Source organism: Pantherophis guttatus, chromosome 7 (genome assembly GCF_059756535.1).
Source record: "Pantherophis guttatus breed Tessera chromosome 7, ASM5975653v1, whole genome shotgun sequence".
In the NCBI taxonomy this organism is placed as follows: domain Eukaryota; kingdom Metazoa; phylum Chordata; class Lepidosauria; order Squamata; family Colubridae; genus Pantherophis; species Pantherophis guttatus.
Window position 1 is genome coordinate 22927513 of NC_142069.1, and position 15253 is coordinate 22942765.

At 39.2% G+C, this 15253-nt stretch overlaps 1 protein-coding gene across 2 annotated transcripts in view; it reads right to left on the minus strand.

The window, feature by feature from the left end:
* The window catches only part of HIPK2 (homeodomain interacting protein kinase 2), a 154555-nt gene that overhangs the window by 12270 nt on the left and 127032 nt on the right, over window positions 1–15253 (minus strand). For both annotated transcript variants that reach the window (XM_034402983.3, XM_060694524.2), the window contains exons 9-11: window positions 10581–10702; window positions 5658–5800; window positions 4580–4759 (exon numbers count right to left, since the gene is read on the minus strand). In XM_034402983.3, coding sequence (XP_034258874.1) covers window positions 4580–4759; window positions 5658–5800; window positions 10581–10702 — 445 coding nt within the window. The remainder of the gene's footprint in view (window positions 1–4579; window positions 4760–5657; window positions 5801–10580; window positions 10703–15253) is intronic.

Here is a 15253-nt window from a genome sequence, read left to right on the forward strand (position 1 = left end):
CCATTTTTTCCCCCAAAATAACCTCTTGTGGATCTCAGTCCACTTCATAGAAAAATATTACACACATGTTGCTGTTGTAGAGAATGGGGAGAGGAAGGAAGGATTAGAATACAAGTCCTCAACTTACAACCACAATTAAGCCCAACACTTATGTTGCTAAGCGAAACATTTGTTAAGTGAGTTTTGTCCCATTTTACGACCTTTTTTGCCACGGCTATTTATTTATTTATTTGTTTATTTATTAAATTTATATACCGCCCTACTCCCGAGGGATGCAGGGCGGTGAACAGCCAAAAGATAAAATACACATAGTACAAACGTTAAAAAAACATTTAAAAATACATTAAATACTTTGGCCCAAAAACAAATTTAAAACACCCCAATTTATAAAACAAAATTCAAAGCAATTAAAAGGGAGGTTAGGCCAGACCAGCCTGCTGGAATAATAATGTTTTGAGGGCACGGCGGAAAGTGCGCAAATCCGGGATCCTCCGTATCTCTGGGGGGAGCTCGTTCCAGATGGCAGGTGCCCCCACAGAGAAGGCTCTCCCCCTGGGGGCCCCCAGTCGACATTGTTTGACCGACGGCACCCTGAGAAGACCCTCTCTATGGGAGCGTACTGGTCGGTGAGAGGCTATTGGTGGCAGAAGGCGGTCTCTTAGGTACCCCGGTCATAAGCCATGGAGCGCTCTAAAGGTGGTAACCAAAACCTTGAAGTGCACCCGGAAGACCACCGGGAGCCAGTGCAGCTTACGCAGGAGGGGAGCCACATGGGAGTGCCACGTCGCCCCCATAATCACCCGCGCAGCCGCATTCTGGACCAGCTGTTAAGTGAATCATAGCAGTTGTTGTTAATAACATTGTTGTTAAGTGAATCTGGCTTCCCCATTGACTTTGCTTGTCAGAAGGTCACAAAAGGGGATCACATGACCCCAGTGCACTGCAACCGTCATAAGTATGAGTCAGTTGCCAAGCGTCTGAATTTTGATCACGTGACCACGGGAATGCTGCAATGGCCACAAATGTGAAAAACCAGTCATAAGTCACTTTTTTCAGTGCTGCTGTAACTTTGAATGGACACTAAGTGAACTGTTGTAAGTCGAGGACTACCTCTGAACAGATGGGAGAGACACAGAATGACCGAAATAGTGGCTACTATTTCATTGTGCTCTACTGGAGCTTCCTTATCTTTCTGATTTTGTTCTTGTGCGTGCGAGTTGGCTTTGTGCTGCACAACCTCTGTCCAGCAGGACACATCTACCCTTTTAAATTCAACAATAATACTTAACCACAAAGCCTTTCAATACAAACCTATTGAGATAGCGAAACCGGTGCTTATAGAAAAATAGTACTGTTTGGGCTGAAAAAAAAAATAGTGCAGTGTGGAAGATAAAAGGACAAATATTTCTGAAATGGTGAGAATGGGCTGTTCATTTCCTCAATTCTTTACGTGTTTGTTTCAATATTGTGCCTTTCTTCCAAGGAGCTCAGGCTAACATTTGAATTAAGGTGAACGGTTTTGATTTAGTGTATTGAGGCTTATAAACTACAATTTATGATTTCTTCCTGCAATAGGAAAACCTAGCCAACTGTGACTCACTAAACAAACTATTCCATAAAACATTGTGTGAGCCAGTCACTCAATGTTACCAAGGCTGAGCCCCAGATACCTGCTACTGACAGTTACTAAATACTGACAACTGTGAGATGCCATGAAAGCTCATAATATCCTTGACACTGTCTGGATTTAGACATTCAAAACATGGTTTTACTGACTAAGCCAAAATTGGTTGGATTCATGCAAGGCACTACATCAAAGCTGGTAGTTTCTAATTTAGTAAATCAGGATAATGTCATTCCAGAGCAAAATAGAAAAAAAGGTGCATTATCCCTCTACTGACCCCTTTCAGGAAATTAAAAGGCATCTTCCAAACCCCTGCATCCATCAAAGAAAAATGTTGGCTGCAAAAGGGTTTTGTTTTTTTTAAAGCAGTGTGCAAAGTCACTGATTCCTTAACTAAAACATGTATTTTCCTAGCCCAGAAAAAAAAAAGAGCATGCCTTCATACGGGTTCAGTGAGGGAACTCACACCAAAATCAAAAGCCTTTCCTCTTGCAGATCTGAATCCTACATATTTCTAATTCTTCCATTTATGGCGCTGCTTTGTTTAGGAAGCAGAAGCATTTGGAACACTTAAAATGCAGCTCTGCATGGACCGCAAACTTACATTTGAAAGCCGGACAGAATTTGGGAAGGCACTAAATTCCTCTTGGACCTACTACTTAAGTCTCCAAAAGGCCAGCCTACTTTTACAATTGCTTTTTTGTTGTGATTGCTTTTATGATGATGTTCCAGTGTGATCTGCTACAATAATCAAAAGCAAGCTAAGTTTTACTTCTGGCAAAAGTATTCTCCAGTCAGCCTTTGTCCTGAGTGCTCGGATTGGCGTGAGAGCAAACAAAGAGCAAGCTGGAACGTTATCAAAGAGAGGGGAATTATGGACATATACCCGGGCAATGAGTCCTTTGCATAACAAATGACTGAACAATAACATTCATGGTGCCTGCTGAATACCAATGATAGACACAGAGCATTCTTTTCTGTGGGAGAAGTGCATCACTCATTTGTATACTGTATTATCATGCGAAGCAGATTTCAAGCTACCGAAGGCACATTCTGCAACAGGGCCTCTTCCTATCTCCCACCTCCCTGAGTAAACATCATGTGGGTGGGGAGATGGGGGAAGTTTAGCAGGCCAGGATGTGCTAGGAGAATCTGTTCCCTGTTTTAATGGTTGAAGAGGCTTTTGCAGTCCCTTTCCATCCTTTCACATGGGGAAAGAAAGCTGGAAAGCAAGGTTATTTATAAACAGATGGGTTTACAAATTCATTATAGGTTCTCTGGCCTCAACCAGAGCAAACAACTAAGGATGCGCCCCCATTTTATCAAGTGTGGATCTATTTCAATGTTTTCTCCTATTATTGAGAGGATTGTAGGATTCGTTAAAAGAAATGCTTTGACAGACACATTGATTAGATTCCACTCTCAAGAGGCACAGTCTGCGAATGTTTTGAGTGTTTGCCCTGACAAAGTGCTGCTACACCCAGTTGGAAAGAATGCTATAATATCTACGGAGGGTTTCATATGTGATCCGATACTAAGCTCATAGGCTGATGTCACCTATATTACGGGCCCAGAATGTTACTTGTAAAGGAAATCGAGCCAGAAAAACAATTTATGGCCAACTGAATGAAGACCTCAACTAAAACATCCAGCCTACAATCAGCAACATCCCTGACCAGAATGATGGTAGATATCACTAATAGGCAAAGCACACATCACCCAGCCTTTGCTTCTAAGGGTTTGCCCACCCCTTGAAAGTCCCCCCTGCTTAGCACCATTTCCCTGGCTAATGTGCAGGTGCACATGGGGAGGCTGTGGAGGCAGGAGGTATCCCGTCTTCTCCCCAAGAACTCCATCCTGGTTGATGGGGAGGTAAATAATGGACCACTGGTATGACTGCTCTTAGAAACTTCCTATATTAAAAATTTTTTCCCCAATCATCTAGGGTAGGGGTGTCAAACTGGCAGCCTGCAGGCCTGATGCGACATGCGCAGGCCACGTTCATCCCAGCTCCGCGAATGGAGAAAATATCGCGAAACACCACGTGACAGCAACGTGACGCAGCGAGTTTGACACCCGTGATCTAAGGCAAACTCACATCAGCTAGTGAGTTATTCAATCCTGACTTGTGGGCTTGTTTCCTCTATTCACACTTTACCGCGTGTATCTCAAAATGTAACAAGATTACTTCACTCGTATTAGACCCATTCAGGTATTGTTACTGTTCATCAGTTGAATTGAGGCTCACCCCACTGCCAGTGCCAATCAAATGCCATTGGGTTCATGGACATTAGATATTCAGTGTGAGTGCCTGCAAGGAAAAAGCCTATACCGTATGCACAGGCAAGCTTTTTCTCTTGTACATTGTCAACCGGCAACGAGGGGAGATAATTGCGAGCGTTCGTGTGCTATGCATTCTGAGAATAATGCTATGCCTGACCTGAGCAAATATGAGTTGTGCGTATTTAAAAATGTGCATGCGGGAATTCAACAGTGCCATATCTACCCTGGCAACATCTCTCATGAAAGGAATGTGTAACATGTCTTCTATTGAACCATTTGAAATCTAAAACTCTCTATTCCAAATACAAAACGGACTGTTCTGAATGTTTGGGAGGTGTTTTGAGCTCAAATAAGAGCATTCCCCACTTGAAACAGAGTTATTTTGAGTTCAAAACACTTGCCAAGTGTTTGAAACAGCCCATTTCAAAATCAAAACAGCTGCTCCACAGTCAAAACAGGATATTTCGAATTCACTCAACATTTTTTGCATGTTCTGGTTATCTAAAGATTTTTTTTTTTTTCGTTTTCCAAAATCCTTTGAAAAGAAAATGAACGAAAGTGACTGGGCTCCATACTGGACCTCTCCTCTCTTTTTAATCAGCAGACTATATGAAGAACAGACAAAAGCTTGCTTGTCTCTCTCCCACATGGATCACCCTCCCGCCCTCCTACCTTGCTGATGATTGGTGCTGTTTGCTCTTCCTTGAGGAGGTGGTGCTGGTTGGTTGTTGCCTCATGACATGAGCTACGCCCACATTTAAAGGCTGGGCTGCTGGAAGGGTGACATGACTTGTTAAGAGTGCAGGTTGTTGTATGATGGGATTGTAATGGCTACCGTGAGCATGTGTGTTTCTGCAAGAAGAGAAAGGAAATTGGCATATTTCAAAAATAATTCAGAAATCAATGGCAATACCATGTATCTGACAAGCATTTTAGAAATAACTTTCACTTCTTTCCATCTTCCCACTCCCATGAACTCCTCCTGCATTTGAAATAATATTTTAGTGCAGCTGCAATAATTTTTTCCAATGTCCCATCCAGACCTTTAAAGGTATTTTCAAGGGAATTCTTAAGAGTTCTTTCTTAACATTCTCCCAATGCTAGTACAGTAGCAGGATATCCACTATATTGATTTCATCTTGACTATTGTCTTGTCACCCCTAACCTCATTGATCTCTTTCTGATATCAGGACACTGTTATCAAGATATTCCATACTGATGCCTTATCATTTTAGGTAGAGGTAGTTAGCATGCCTAGGCCAAGTTCTATATTGTATTTAACAGCTCTTGTACCTCTAATTTAAATGTCTTTCATAGGCTCAACCCATTAAGGCAACTGGTTTTTATTATAAACTATCACAATAATCCATTTTTTGTAAGGCTAAAAGGGTTCATTGCTGCTTACTGAACCATTTGGTATCAGTTGTTTCTGAAAGAATGAAGAATGATATGTCCCCAGAGGCTAGTGTGAAAACAATCTTAACTTCAGGTCATTAGAACAGAAAAACACACACACACACACACACACACACACACACACAGAGGATCAAGGATGTATATATGGTGATAGGTCTGAGGGTAAGAAAAAGAAGAGTGACATTTGATAATCTACTACATATGGAGAAATCTGAACAACATATCCAATAATTACAGGACAAATCATGGACCATGATGATGAGGAGATAAACTCTGAACAATGCTTAGCTCCTGCAAACAGCATCTCACAGAACTAGGTTTACTTTCTGTTTACCTCCAGTCTGCCAATGGTTGAGTCCCTGCCATGGTCTCTGGGATTACAGTAGCATGCTGGACTGAGGTGTGAGTAGCTACCCCGGTCAATTGCTGCCAAGCTGGAGGAAGCAAGATTTGCTGAGTGCCGCTAGGCCAGGCTTGCTGTGGATCAGAACAGAAAATACTTCTCACTATTACAATCCATTGTGTTCTGTGCTAACAAATCTTTATTGATGACCAGTTTTTAAAGAACCCTTTGCAATACTGAATAAAGAGTTGCCTTGGGGGAGAGATGGGTGGCAAATAATTTTAATTAGAGGAGGATAATGTAGGAATAAAGTCACATGCAGATGTTGACCTATGATAGGAATACTATACCTGGGCTGCAAAAATCAGCCATCCATTAGCTGGCAGCAACAACTTTCAGAAAGTGCTGAGCCTGGCTGCCCTCAGTGATCACTGCAAACAACCCATATATAGTATTCCCAATTATTATCCAAAATTCGCAATGAGTCGGACATGACTTCGCAACTAACAACAACAACAAAGTCAGGAATAGGGATAAACCATGAAAAGATATCCTTGAGATTAAAATAATCTAACTTTAGATCATTCTTATCTCAAACGAAGCATGAAGGCAACATCACTAGCATTAAGCAATAATCTTAATAACCTCTGTTCAATGGGTCGTATTCTAAAGTAGATATATATAGAAAGCACTGAATGGTACACAATGTTTATTTACAAATAAATTCACTGAATTTAGTACGCCTGCCTCCAAATTAAGTTAGATTAGGTTGCATCCATTCTTTAAAGTACATTTCTGTAGGTATTCATGCGTGTAATGTTTATTCAAAGTAAACTCTACTAAGTTCAAGGTTAATTTTGCTCTATAATGGAGTTTACCTCCAAGTCTACACTGAGATACAATTTCATCTTTATGCCTTCTATCCAAGGAACCAATATACAATCAAATATCACTGTTGTTTTTTTAATGATATATCTTTGTAAAGTAGTATGGTGCCAGGTATTAAGAAAGAATTAACATTCTTGGCCAACTAGAAATGTAAAATATTAGACTCCAAGCAAACCAGTGAGAAGTCCCTGAGCTTTCTCCTTTCTTGGTAAATTCTAAATTAACACTTGGCAGTGTTACAGTATTTGAGCCTTCATTCTGAGGGCTGAACAGCTTCACTGCTGTGTAAGCATCGTTCTGTAGATGTTGACACCTAACAGAGGTGTAAGTACAGATGGCATCATTTAAGACAGTTGCAAGTGTCATCTTGCTCAAATGACTCACTGTTGGAAGTAGGTAAGATTTTATACACAGGTCATATTAGGATTCCTCCTACATGCCATGGCAGGGCAATTTAATCTCTTCAGAGTACAGATTGAAAAACCCGGACTCAAAAGAAAGTAACTCAAGACCTAGGTTTTAGATGAACAAAGATAACTGGGAGAATTCAAGTCGCAGGATAATAAGGACATAAATGGTGGCCGTTGTGCAAACCAGAACTGTTTCGACAGGAATCCAGAGCCATAGGCTAAATTCATGCAACACACTAAGCTAAAACCTGATGGGCTAGTTGGCTTTATTAATTAAAGGTCTTTTTTTTTTGTAGATTCAATCATATCAGATTCTTGGAAACTGCCTGGATTCCCCTGTAATTCTCTTGGTAAGGTTTTTCAAAAGTGGTTTGCCATTGCTTCTTTCCTAGGGCGGAGAGAAAGTGACTGGCCCCAGGTCACCCAGAAAGATTTGTGCCTAATGTGGGAGTAGAATTCACAATCTCTGGGTTTCTAGCCTGATGCCTTAATCACTACATCAAACTGGCTCTCAGTTGCTTGATCAGGCCCTTAATGGCTCAGAGTGCTTCCCAGAAATACAAATAAAAGAAAAGTATATTTTAAGACAAATCTCAAAACACTATTCAAACAATAAAATAACATTATAAAATTAAAAAAAAAATGATGAAAAACAATTTAAAATAGAACAATTAAAAGATCTGGGTAAACAAGTATGTTTAAAGGTTCTTCCTAAACCAGGGGTCCCCAAACTTGGCAGCTTTAAGACTTGTGGACTTCGACTCCCAGAATTCAACTCTGATGGCTATGCTGGCTGGAGAATTCTGGGAGTTGAAGTCCACAAGTCTTAAAGCTGCCAAGTTTGAAGACCTCTGTCCTAAATTAACAAGAAAGTTGTTCTTGTTACAACTTCAGTAAGCCTGTTTGTTCTAGACATTGCCACAGGAAAAGCAGAATTAACAGTCAAAAATCTATCTACAGCAGGACAATTGAAAACTGCCCCTCTGATGATCTAAAAGTGAAGGACAAGGTGTAGAGCAGTAACCAATTAACAGGTTTTTGGTCAATTTTCTGCAAATTCAGACAACTGACTTGACTCAATACAACATGGTTCAATTAACGAGTTTAATGTCTTGTGCAAAGACTGCATGAAGATTCCTAGAAAATGTCAGATCCTTTCTCTTCTCTTTCTGCATGCTTATATAGTTAAGTCCCGTTACTTTCAGCCTTATCATATGAACTGCTATGAATGTACGCATTAGGCACAGCCTCAAAGTTACTAAGACTATATCTTCCCCAGCTGACACCTCCATTTTCCAGCTTCCTTTTTCCTTCCTTGTTCTTCCTTTATGAACTTAGCATTTCAAGTTTCCCAATTCTTCTTTTTTTAAAAAAAAACTTGACCTATGAGAGCTTCACTCCCTCTTCCCTCAGACAACACAGACTCATCCCCAACCGCCTGCGCCTGTCTTCAACAGGGAAGGGACACAAGGCAGAAAATATCCTGCAGCCAAGAAGCCTCCACACACATTTGCACTACCCAGGTGACCCTGAGGACACAGATAAACCTCCAAGTGGCCTCAACGACTCTCTAAAGAGAATGCAAATGACCATGCATCACATTGCGTTTTGCACTGAATGCAAAATGTCTGCAAGGAATAAAAATCTTTCCATTCCCCACCATCCAGTGAGAGCTGAAGAAGCTTCTTGGATGAGAAGCGAAACTCTTCAAAGAAAAACAAGAAAGCCCAGTTGCCTCCTGAAAAAGCATCTTTGGGACAATCATGTCCTGGATGACCGAGAATCTCCATAGACCTGTTTTGCCACAATAAAAAGAGAATTTGGCAGATACCTGGGGAGGATTCTTGAAGCTCAACACAGTCCTAAGACTACAGGTGATGATTATGGCAGGCTTCAAGAAGGGCTGGGCTTAGTTTGATTGGCTTTGTAAGAAATCAAAGCCCCCATTCCTTTTTTTAATGCTTTTACAATTACTCCTATTTAAGTTATGAATCTAACTGACAGAAAAGGATAGTATTAGGACTGGTTAGCATTTTGGGAATGTTTGGGAAAAGTGTTTGAGAGAACACCAGAGTCTGAATGTTCTGAGCTCATTTAATTCTTAGAGTGCAGCCCCTAATATATCACCCAAAGCCCAAACGTGACCTCTGACCCCTAAAGACGTTGCACACGCCTGATTCAGATGCTATAATTACTACCTGAACAATCTCCCCTGCTGCTTTATCTGATTAAGTGTTAGTGATTAAGCCTTTGCATCAGCTCAGTATTTTTAGTCTGTCTGCTGTAATTGCCAACTGTAATGCAGCCAACTCAAAAGCCTGTCAAATGTTTTGGGTGTAATTTGTGTGATTACCCATGCGCAGAGCCAGGCAATTAATCTAATTTTACAAGGTACTTCTGTCCAAATATTTTACATATTGATGTTTATGAAACTTATTTTCTTTCCCTTTTTTTTTTTTGTTGTTGTGAAAGATCTTCCCCTTGTCATGGAATATTTCAATTTGATTTATAAATGTGACAGTTCTCCTTCACATGTACTTCTTGGAGAAGGATGGCAAGTTTTCATGGAGATGGACTCCATGCATGTCAGTTAAGTATCCTTTATCAATGACCCTTCATGAGGACAGAAGATCATATTAAGTTGAATGAAAAGAGACAACACATGTTTTAAGTTCGACTTCCAAGATACGGGAGCCTGGAAGCACAAAAAGAAAAGCAATTAACTGATGCTGGGAGGTGACCCAGGCAAGGCAGTGATCTGCAGTATTTGAGAATCCTTTGATATCCAAGAACACTGGATCATCCTGACATAAACACCACATTCACTTTTGTGCATTGGTGCAAAATAATTTTATTTGAAATAAAAGGCAGATAAATGAGATAACCAGCATCCCTAAGGATCTGCTTATTATGGTATTTTGGGTGTGGCTGAACTTTCTAGGAAATGTTGAGAACTGCTTATCAGATGGATAAGAAATCTAATGCCTATTTTCAAAAGAATCAATTGATGCAGATTGCCTCGTGTTCATTAAGGAGAGAAAATTCCTCCTTTACACTGAAAAAGCATGAGAAAAAAACAACCCAGAAATTTTCTGCCCTAATTTGTAGAACATTTCTCACTTGAAAGTAGTGTGATTGCCATAATTCTTGTATTGTTATTTTAAACTTCTTGATAAAACTTACTAATCAAATTCTGAGAGAATTGTTCTACGAAATAACAGTTTCTAGTCTAGGCTGCAACCAGAAATAGAGTCAGCTCAATGGATCATCTAGCCCAATTTTGTTCTTGCTAGTTTGATAAAGCCATGTGTAATTGGAACATTCTTACCTGATGGAAGACAAGTATGAAAATCAAATGTATTTGCAAGAGCTGTTGTCATGCATGGCTGGGGGCAAATGGCTTAAGAAAAAATAGAGATGGGGGGACAGTTTGTCTAATATCTTAAAATCCCAGGAAGCTCCTCCCTCGACAAATAAAAAGAGGAAAAGGTCAAATAACATCATGCACATTCTCAAAATCCCCAATAACTTCCACATGTGAACCTCTCTTCTTTATTGACAACTCTGTATAGTTCCTTAAAAGTTGTTGCTTGATCCAAAATTATTAATTATTTACCTGTGCTAAAAGCCCTGGTTGGAGCTGAAGGGGCTGAGCCCCAGCAGCCTGAGTGACTATGGGAACTGCATTCTCCATCCGGACAGAATAGCCAGCATGCTTTGAAGGGGAAGTTTGCAATCCTGAGCCAAGAAAATAACGAAAAGAAAAAGCAGTGTTAGACAATATGTATGTTTTTAAGATCAATCACCATCAATAAAAAGCACAGCCCTGAAAAAATTTCATTCAATTTGGTTCCATGATGCCAGGTAAACCTGTGCACGCTTCAAATGATTTAAAAGAGGTGTTTCATGTGAATGCAATACCTGAAGTTTCTGTAAGGTTGAAAAAGACACAATCACTTTAATAAATTGACAGATTAAAGCAAATGCAGCTCATTAAAGCAGCCACATCTTGTCTCAAGCTTGAACAGAAGACTCAACTATCTACTTTTAGGAAGGGATGTAGCCATAGTTCCAGGCTTTCCAATATACCCCTTCTGAATAAATTTCAAAACTTGTATAATCCTAGTAACAAGATCCTTCTTAAAATTATTCTGCAGTTGTTGGTATTATATTTTTGCTTTATTATATATAATTCCTCTCTCATTTGTTAATTTATTGAGTATGTTAATATTTTCATAACAGCTTGGAGGCAAACAAGTTAATCTTTTATCAGGGGTAGAAATTTTACAAGTTTACTGTGCAAATTTTCCATCAGCCAACTGCTCTCTTTCACTTGGCAAAATGTCCATTCTCTGAACACCAACATATCATTTGAATAAGGTTTTTCATTTGTTCTTCCACGAATCAAGAATAGCATATATTATGGTATTTTTAGTATCTGCCTAAGACATTTATTTTCCAGTAGAAATTTTTGGAGTGAGGTTACTTGTGTGTGTGTGTGTGTGTGTGTGTGTGTGTTTTTTAAAAAATGTCTGTGTTGTATTGGGAAGGGGCTTTTTAAACCATTTTTATTGTATCCTCCCTATGGTCCTTATTAACACTTCTAGTTTGTCTGTTTGCTTTAACTGTTTTCAATGTCTTTAGTAATCTTCCATGACAGATCTGGTTATTGGGCAGATGAGAAATAACCATCATTGTTATTGTCAAAAAGTGTGCCAAATCCCTTCAACATTGTGTTCAGATGCCTCAAATTTCTCTCAGGAGGTGACAGTATCTGATTTGACCTCATTTAGGCTCAGAAGCTTTAGCATAGCAGAAATATTTGGATGGAAAACTACAAGGAATTCCCAGACTGTAGAGTAGATGGGAAATTGGGGGGTTGGGGTTGGGGGGAGGAGCAGTGGCAAAGCTCTTTAATTCTGTTGCCAAGAAAACTGTTTGGACCTGTCCATAAAGTCATCAGGAGCAGAACTAGACTTGAAAGAGACTTTTACTTTTCTATTACCTTCAAGAATTTCTCTTGAATTCTTCTTTTCATCCTACCGTTATTAGAGACTTGATGTACAATTCCAACTGTGTCCTACCTAATGCTGAATGAAGCTAGATTTTTTTCTGTACGATTTCAGCATCTCTCAAACTTAATTGTATAGATCTGTAGCTTGCATCTAATCAGAACTCCTTAACAGAGGCTCCTGTCCAAATGTCATAGTCAACTGAACTGTGGTTTGATCATTCTTAGGAAAAAATGAATCTTACACATGGCCATAAAAGTGGGAATGTATCAAAAGCCTGCATCCAATTTTCAAACTCAACCTGCAAAGTACTTTGATCCTTCAGAGAAATAAGATGCTATAATGGGAGTTTTCAGATAAATTCTTGGTACTGATTAATGGACAGTCAATTAGAAAAGACCCAGGGAGCATTACTTTTGTACATGATTACTTCTGCAAAACTATATGTAAAATTATATGTGCAGAAATGGAAATATTCTGAAATACCCACACCGGAAGAATGGTTGATGAAGACAGAAATGGCAAAATTAACCTGTTAAATAGAGAAAGTTCAACAACTACATTTATTAGTGACTGGAAACCCCTTATTAACTTTTTATTGACTAACAAAAACTTGTGATTTATGGGTTTGAAGATTAGAAAGGGTAGCTTATGGAAAGAAGGAAATTATGATGCAACCTTAGAGAGAGAGGGCAAAGTAAATATATATACCATACTTTTTGGAGTATAAAATGCACTCCCCCCCCCTTTAAAAGTGGGTGAAAATTGTGGTGTGTCTTATACACCAAATGTTGCCAAAGTCCCGGCCACCCGCCAGCCTCCACCCTTCAGTGGGGATCGGCAGCGGCGAATGGGTAGCAGTGAATGGGCCATGGCAAATGGGCTGCGGCGGTGGCAAATGGCCCACACCAAATGGGCCATGGTGGCAGCAAACGGGTAGCAATGAATGGGCCGCAGTGGTGGTGAATGGGTCATGGCAAATGGGCCATGGCAATTGGGCCGCAGCAGTGCCGAATGGCCACAATGAACGAGCCAGATAAATGCCAGATGGATTCTGGGAGGCAAAGGCAAATTTTTTTTTTCTTGTTTTCCTTCCCGAAAAAGGTAGGTGCTTCTTATAGTCTGGAGCATCTTATACTCCAAAAAATACGGTATCTATAACCACTGTCAAGAAAATTGAAAGTTGCTTCTTTATTATCTTTTTCTTTTCCACTTCTTGTTCCCCTTTTTCACTCTCTACTATTCTTTTTATTATCTTTATTTTCTCTTAACAGTTTCTATTTCATTAAAATTATTTTTAAAGAGATAAATTCTTGATGCTCTTTTTGTGATTCTGAAAATTTTCAGCTGACAATTAAAGAGTTATCCATTCATGTAATCTGTTAGTTAAGTGCGCACTCTTTTGCTTCCGATATTTTATTGTTTCATGCTGTACTCTGACGTTTTCAACTATGTTTTAAGTTTTATCTTTAAGATGTGAGAATGGTTTTATTGTAAAACTGATTTAATGCATATTTTAAAATTTTGTTTTACTCTGATTTGAAATTGTTTCGTAAATGAGAAATTGTTTCATAAATGAGAAATAAATCTGATTTCTCTGAATCATGAAAAGTGAAATCAAATACAGGGGCTGAATTTTAATTTGTGAATGTCCTCCATTGTTTGGGTATAAGAAAGAAAAATATATAGAACAATTATATTATTATAAAATAATACTGAGAGTCCCAGGGTCCATTAGATTTCCTAAACAAATATTAGGAATGTAATTTATGCTTAAGTTTTTTTTTAAAAAAATTGATTTATATGCCGCCCTTCTCCGGAGACTCAGGGCGGCTTACAGTGCGTTAAGCAAAAGTTCCTAAGATACGTATGCTACACAACAGTATGTAAAGACAAATCCTAGAAGAATCTCTTCTTAAAGCAGCCTGCACTAATCTCTCATTTTTCATGTATACAGGACTACAAATAATTAATATCTAACTACCGGTCATGCTTGTATGGATAGAATTTATAGCCCACCACAGAGGGCTCCCTATATGTTTGGTGAATCATACACCTTGGAGGTCTTCTAGTCTAACCCTTTGCTCAAGGCAGGAATTCTTAGACCATGAGGTTCAATTTATGGATTTTCTAGCTTCCAATTTTGGCAAGTCTTCAACCACTGAGATTAAACAGGTAAGAATTAACGTGGAATCAGTCTACACATTGTGCTTATCTATAATACATTCTTTTAGATTTTGGAATTATATGATGTGCGAAATTAGTCAACTGTAGTGTATTCAATAGAGTAAGACCATGATTGGGCACCAAATGTCGACAACATTGTTGTATGCCAGTTTCAACATTTATCAATTGTTTTGCCGATGGCCTTGGGAGTTTACAAGGAAAACTGGGGTCAAGCCATACATTCGCAACATACCCTTCTCAAAGGCATTAATAGAAACTCTACTGGGGCTTTAAAAGAGGAACAGGATTCATATTCCAATTGAAATAGAGTGCTTTAGGAAAGGAAAGTTCAACTCTCCCTTTTTAAGCCCCAGTCCCAAAGGACTTCAAATGAAAAAAGCCCCTGAGTCTTTTCTATTTTTGGTCTCTAAATTGGATTTAGTTTTAAAAGATGCATTAAATATGGTCTGTAATTTGCTTCTGAAAAGAACCGTAACACTGTATTTTTCCTTTGTGTAATTTGTTTGGAACAGTTGTTACCTTCCCTGAGCCATTAAGAAGGAGAAGGTTAGATACCCAGACAAATTAAGGAAATAGTTACACGGTCATTTTCCAATTGTTCCCAATGGAGATTGACTCTATGCAACTGCTGAACATGAGACAATTGTCTCCACAGGAAGAGCCACTGGCTGCTAAAGTCCAGGGCAGAAATTAAGACTTCAGGTGTCTGTCATCCTTTCAGTTGTCCTACCAGCTGTGCATCTCTCTGAGCTGAAAAAATCACCGAGGATAAAAAATTTGCCCCCAAATAGTCAAATGCCTTTTGTAGCTTTTGTAAATAAGACTCGGGGGACTTTTGAGGATTTCACTCTGGAGTTCTTTTATGTTATTTCAAAGCCACATAAAAAGGATAAAATGTCTGCTGCACAGTGGTGCACTAAGACATCAATATCTACAAATAACTTAAATATCTTTGGATAAAAAATGAGAGAGGGAACCAGGCTTCCTAGCCACTGCTAAGTTAGATATATAAAGGAAACTGGAGCTCAAAAATAGAGAAATGGGCTCTTATTTCCTTATTCTCCTAGCCCCAAATATCTCCAAAAATTGC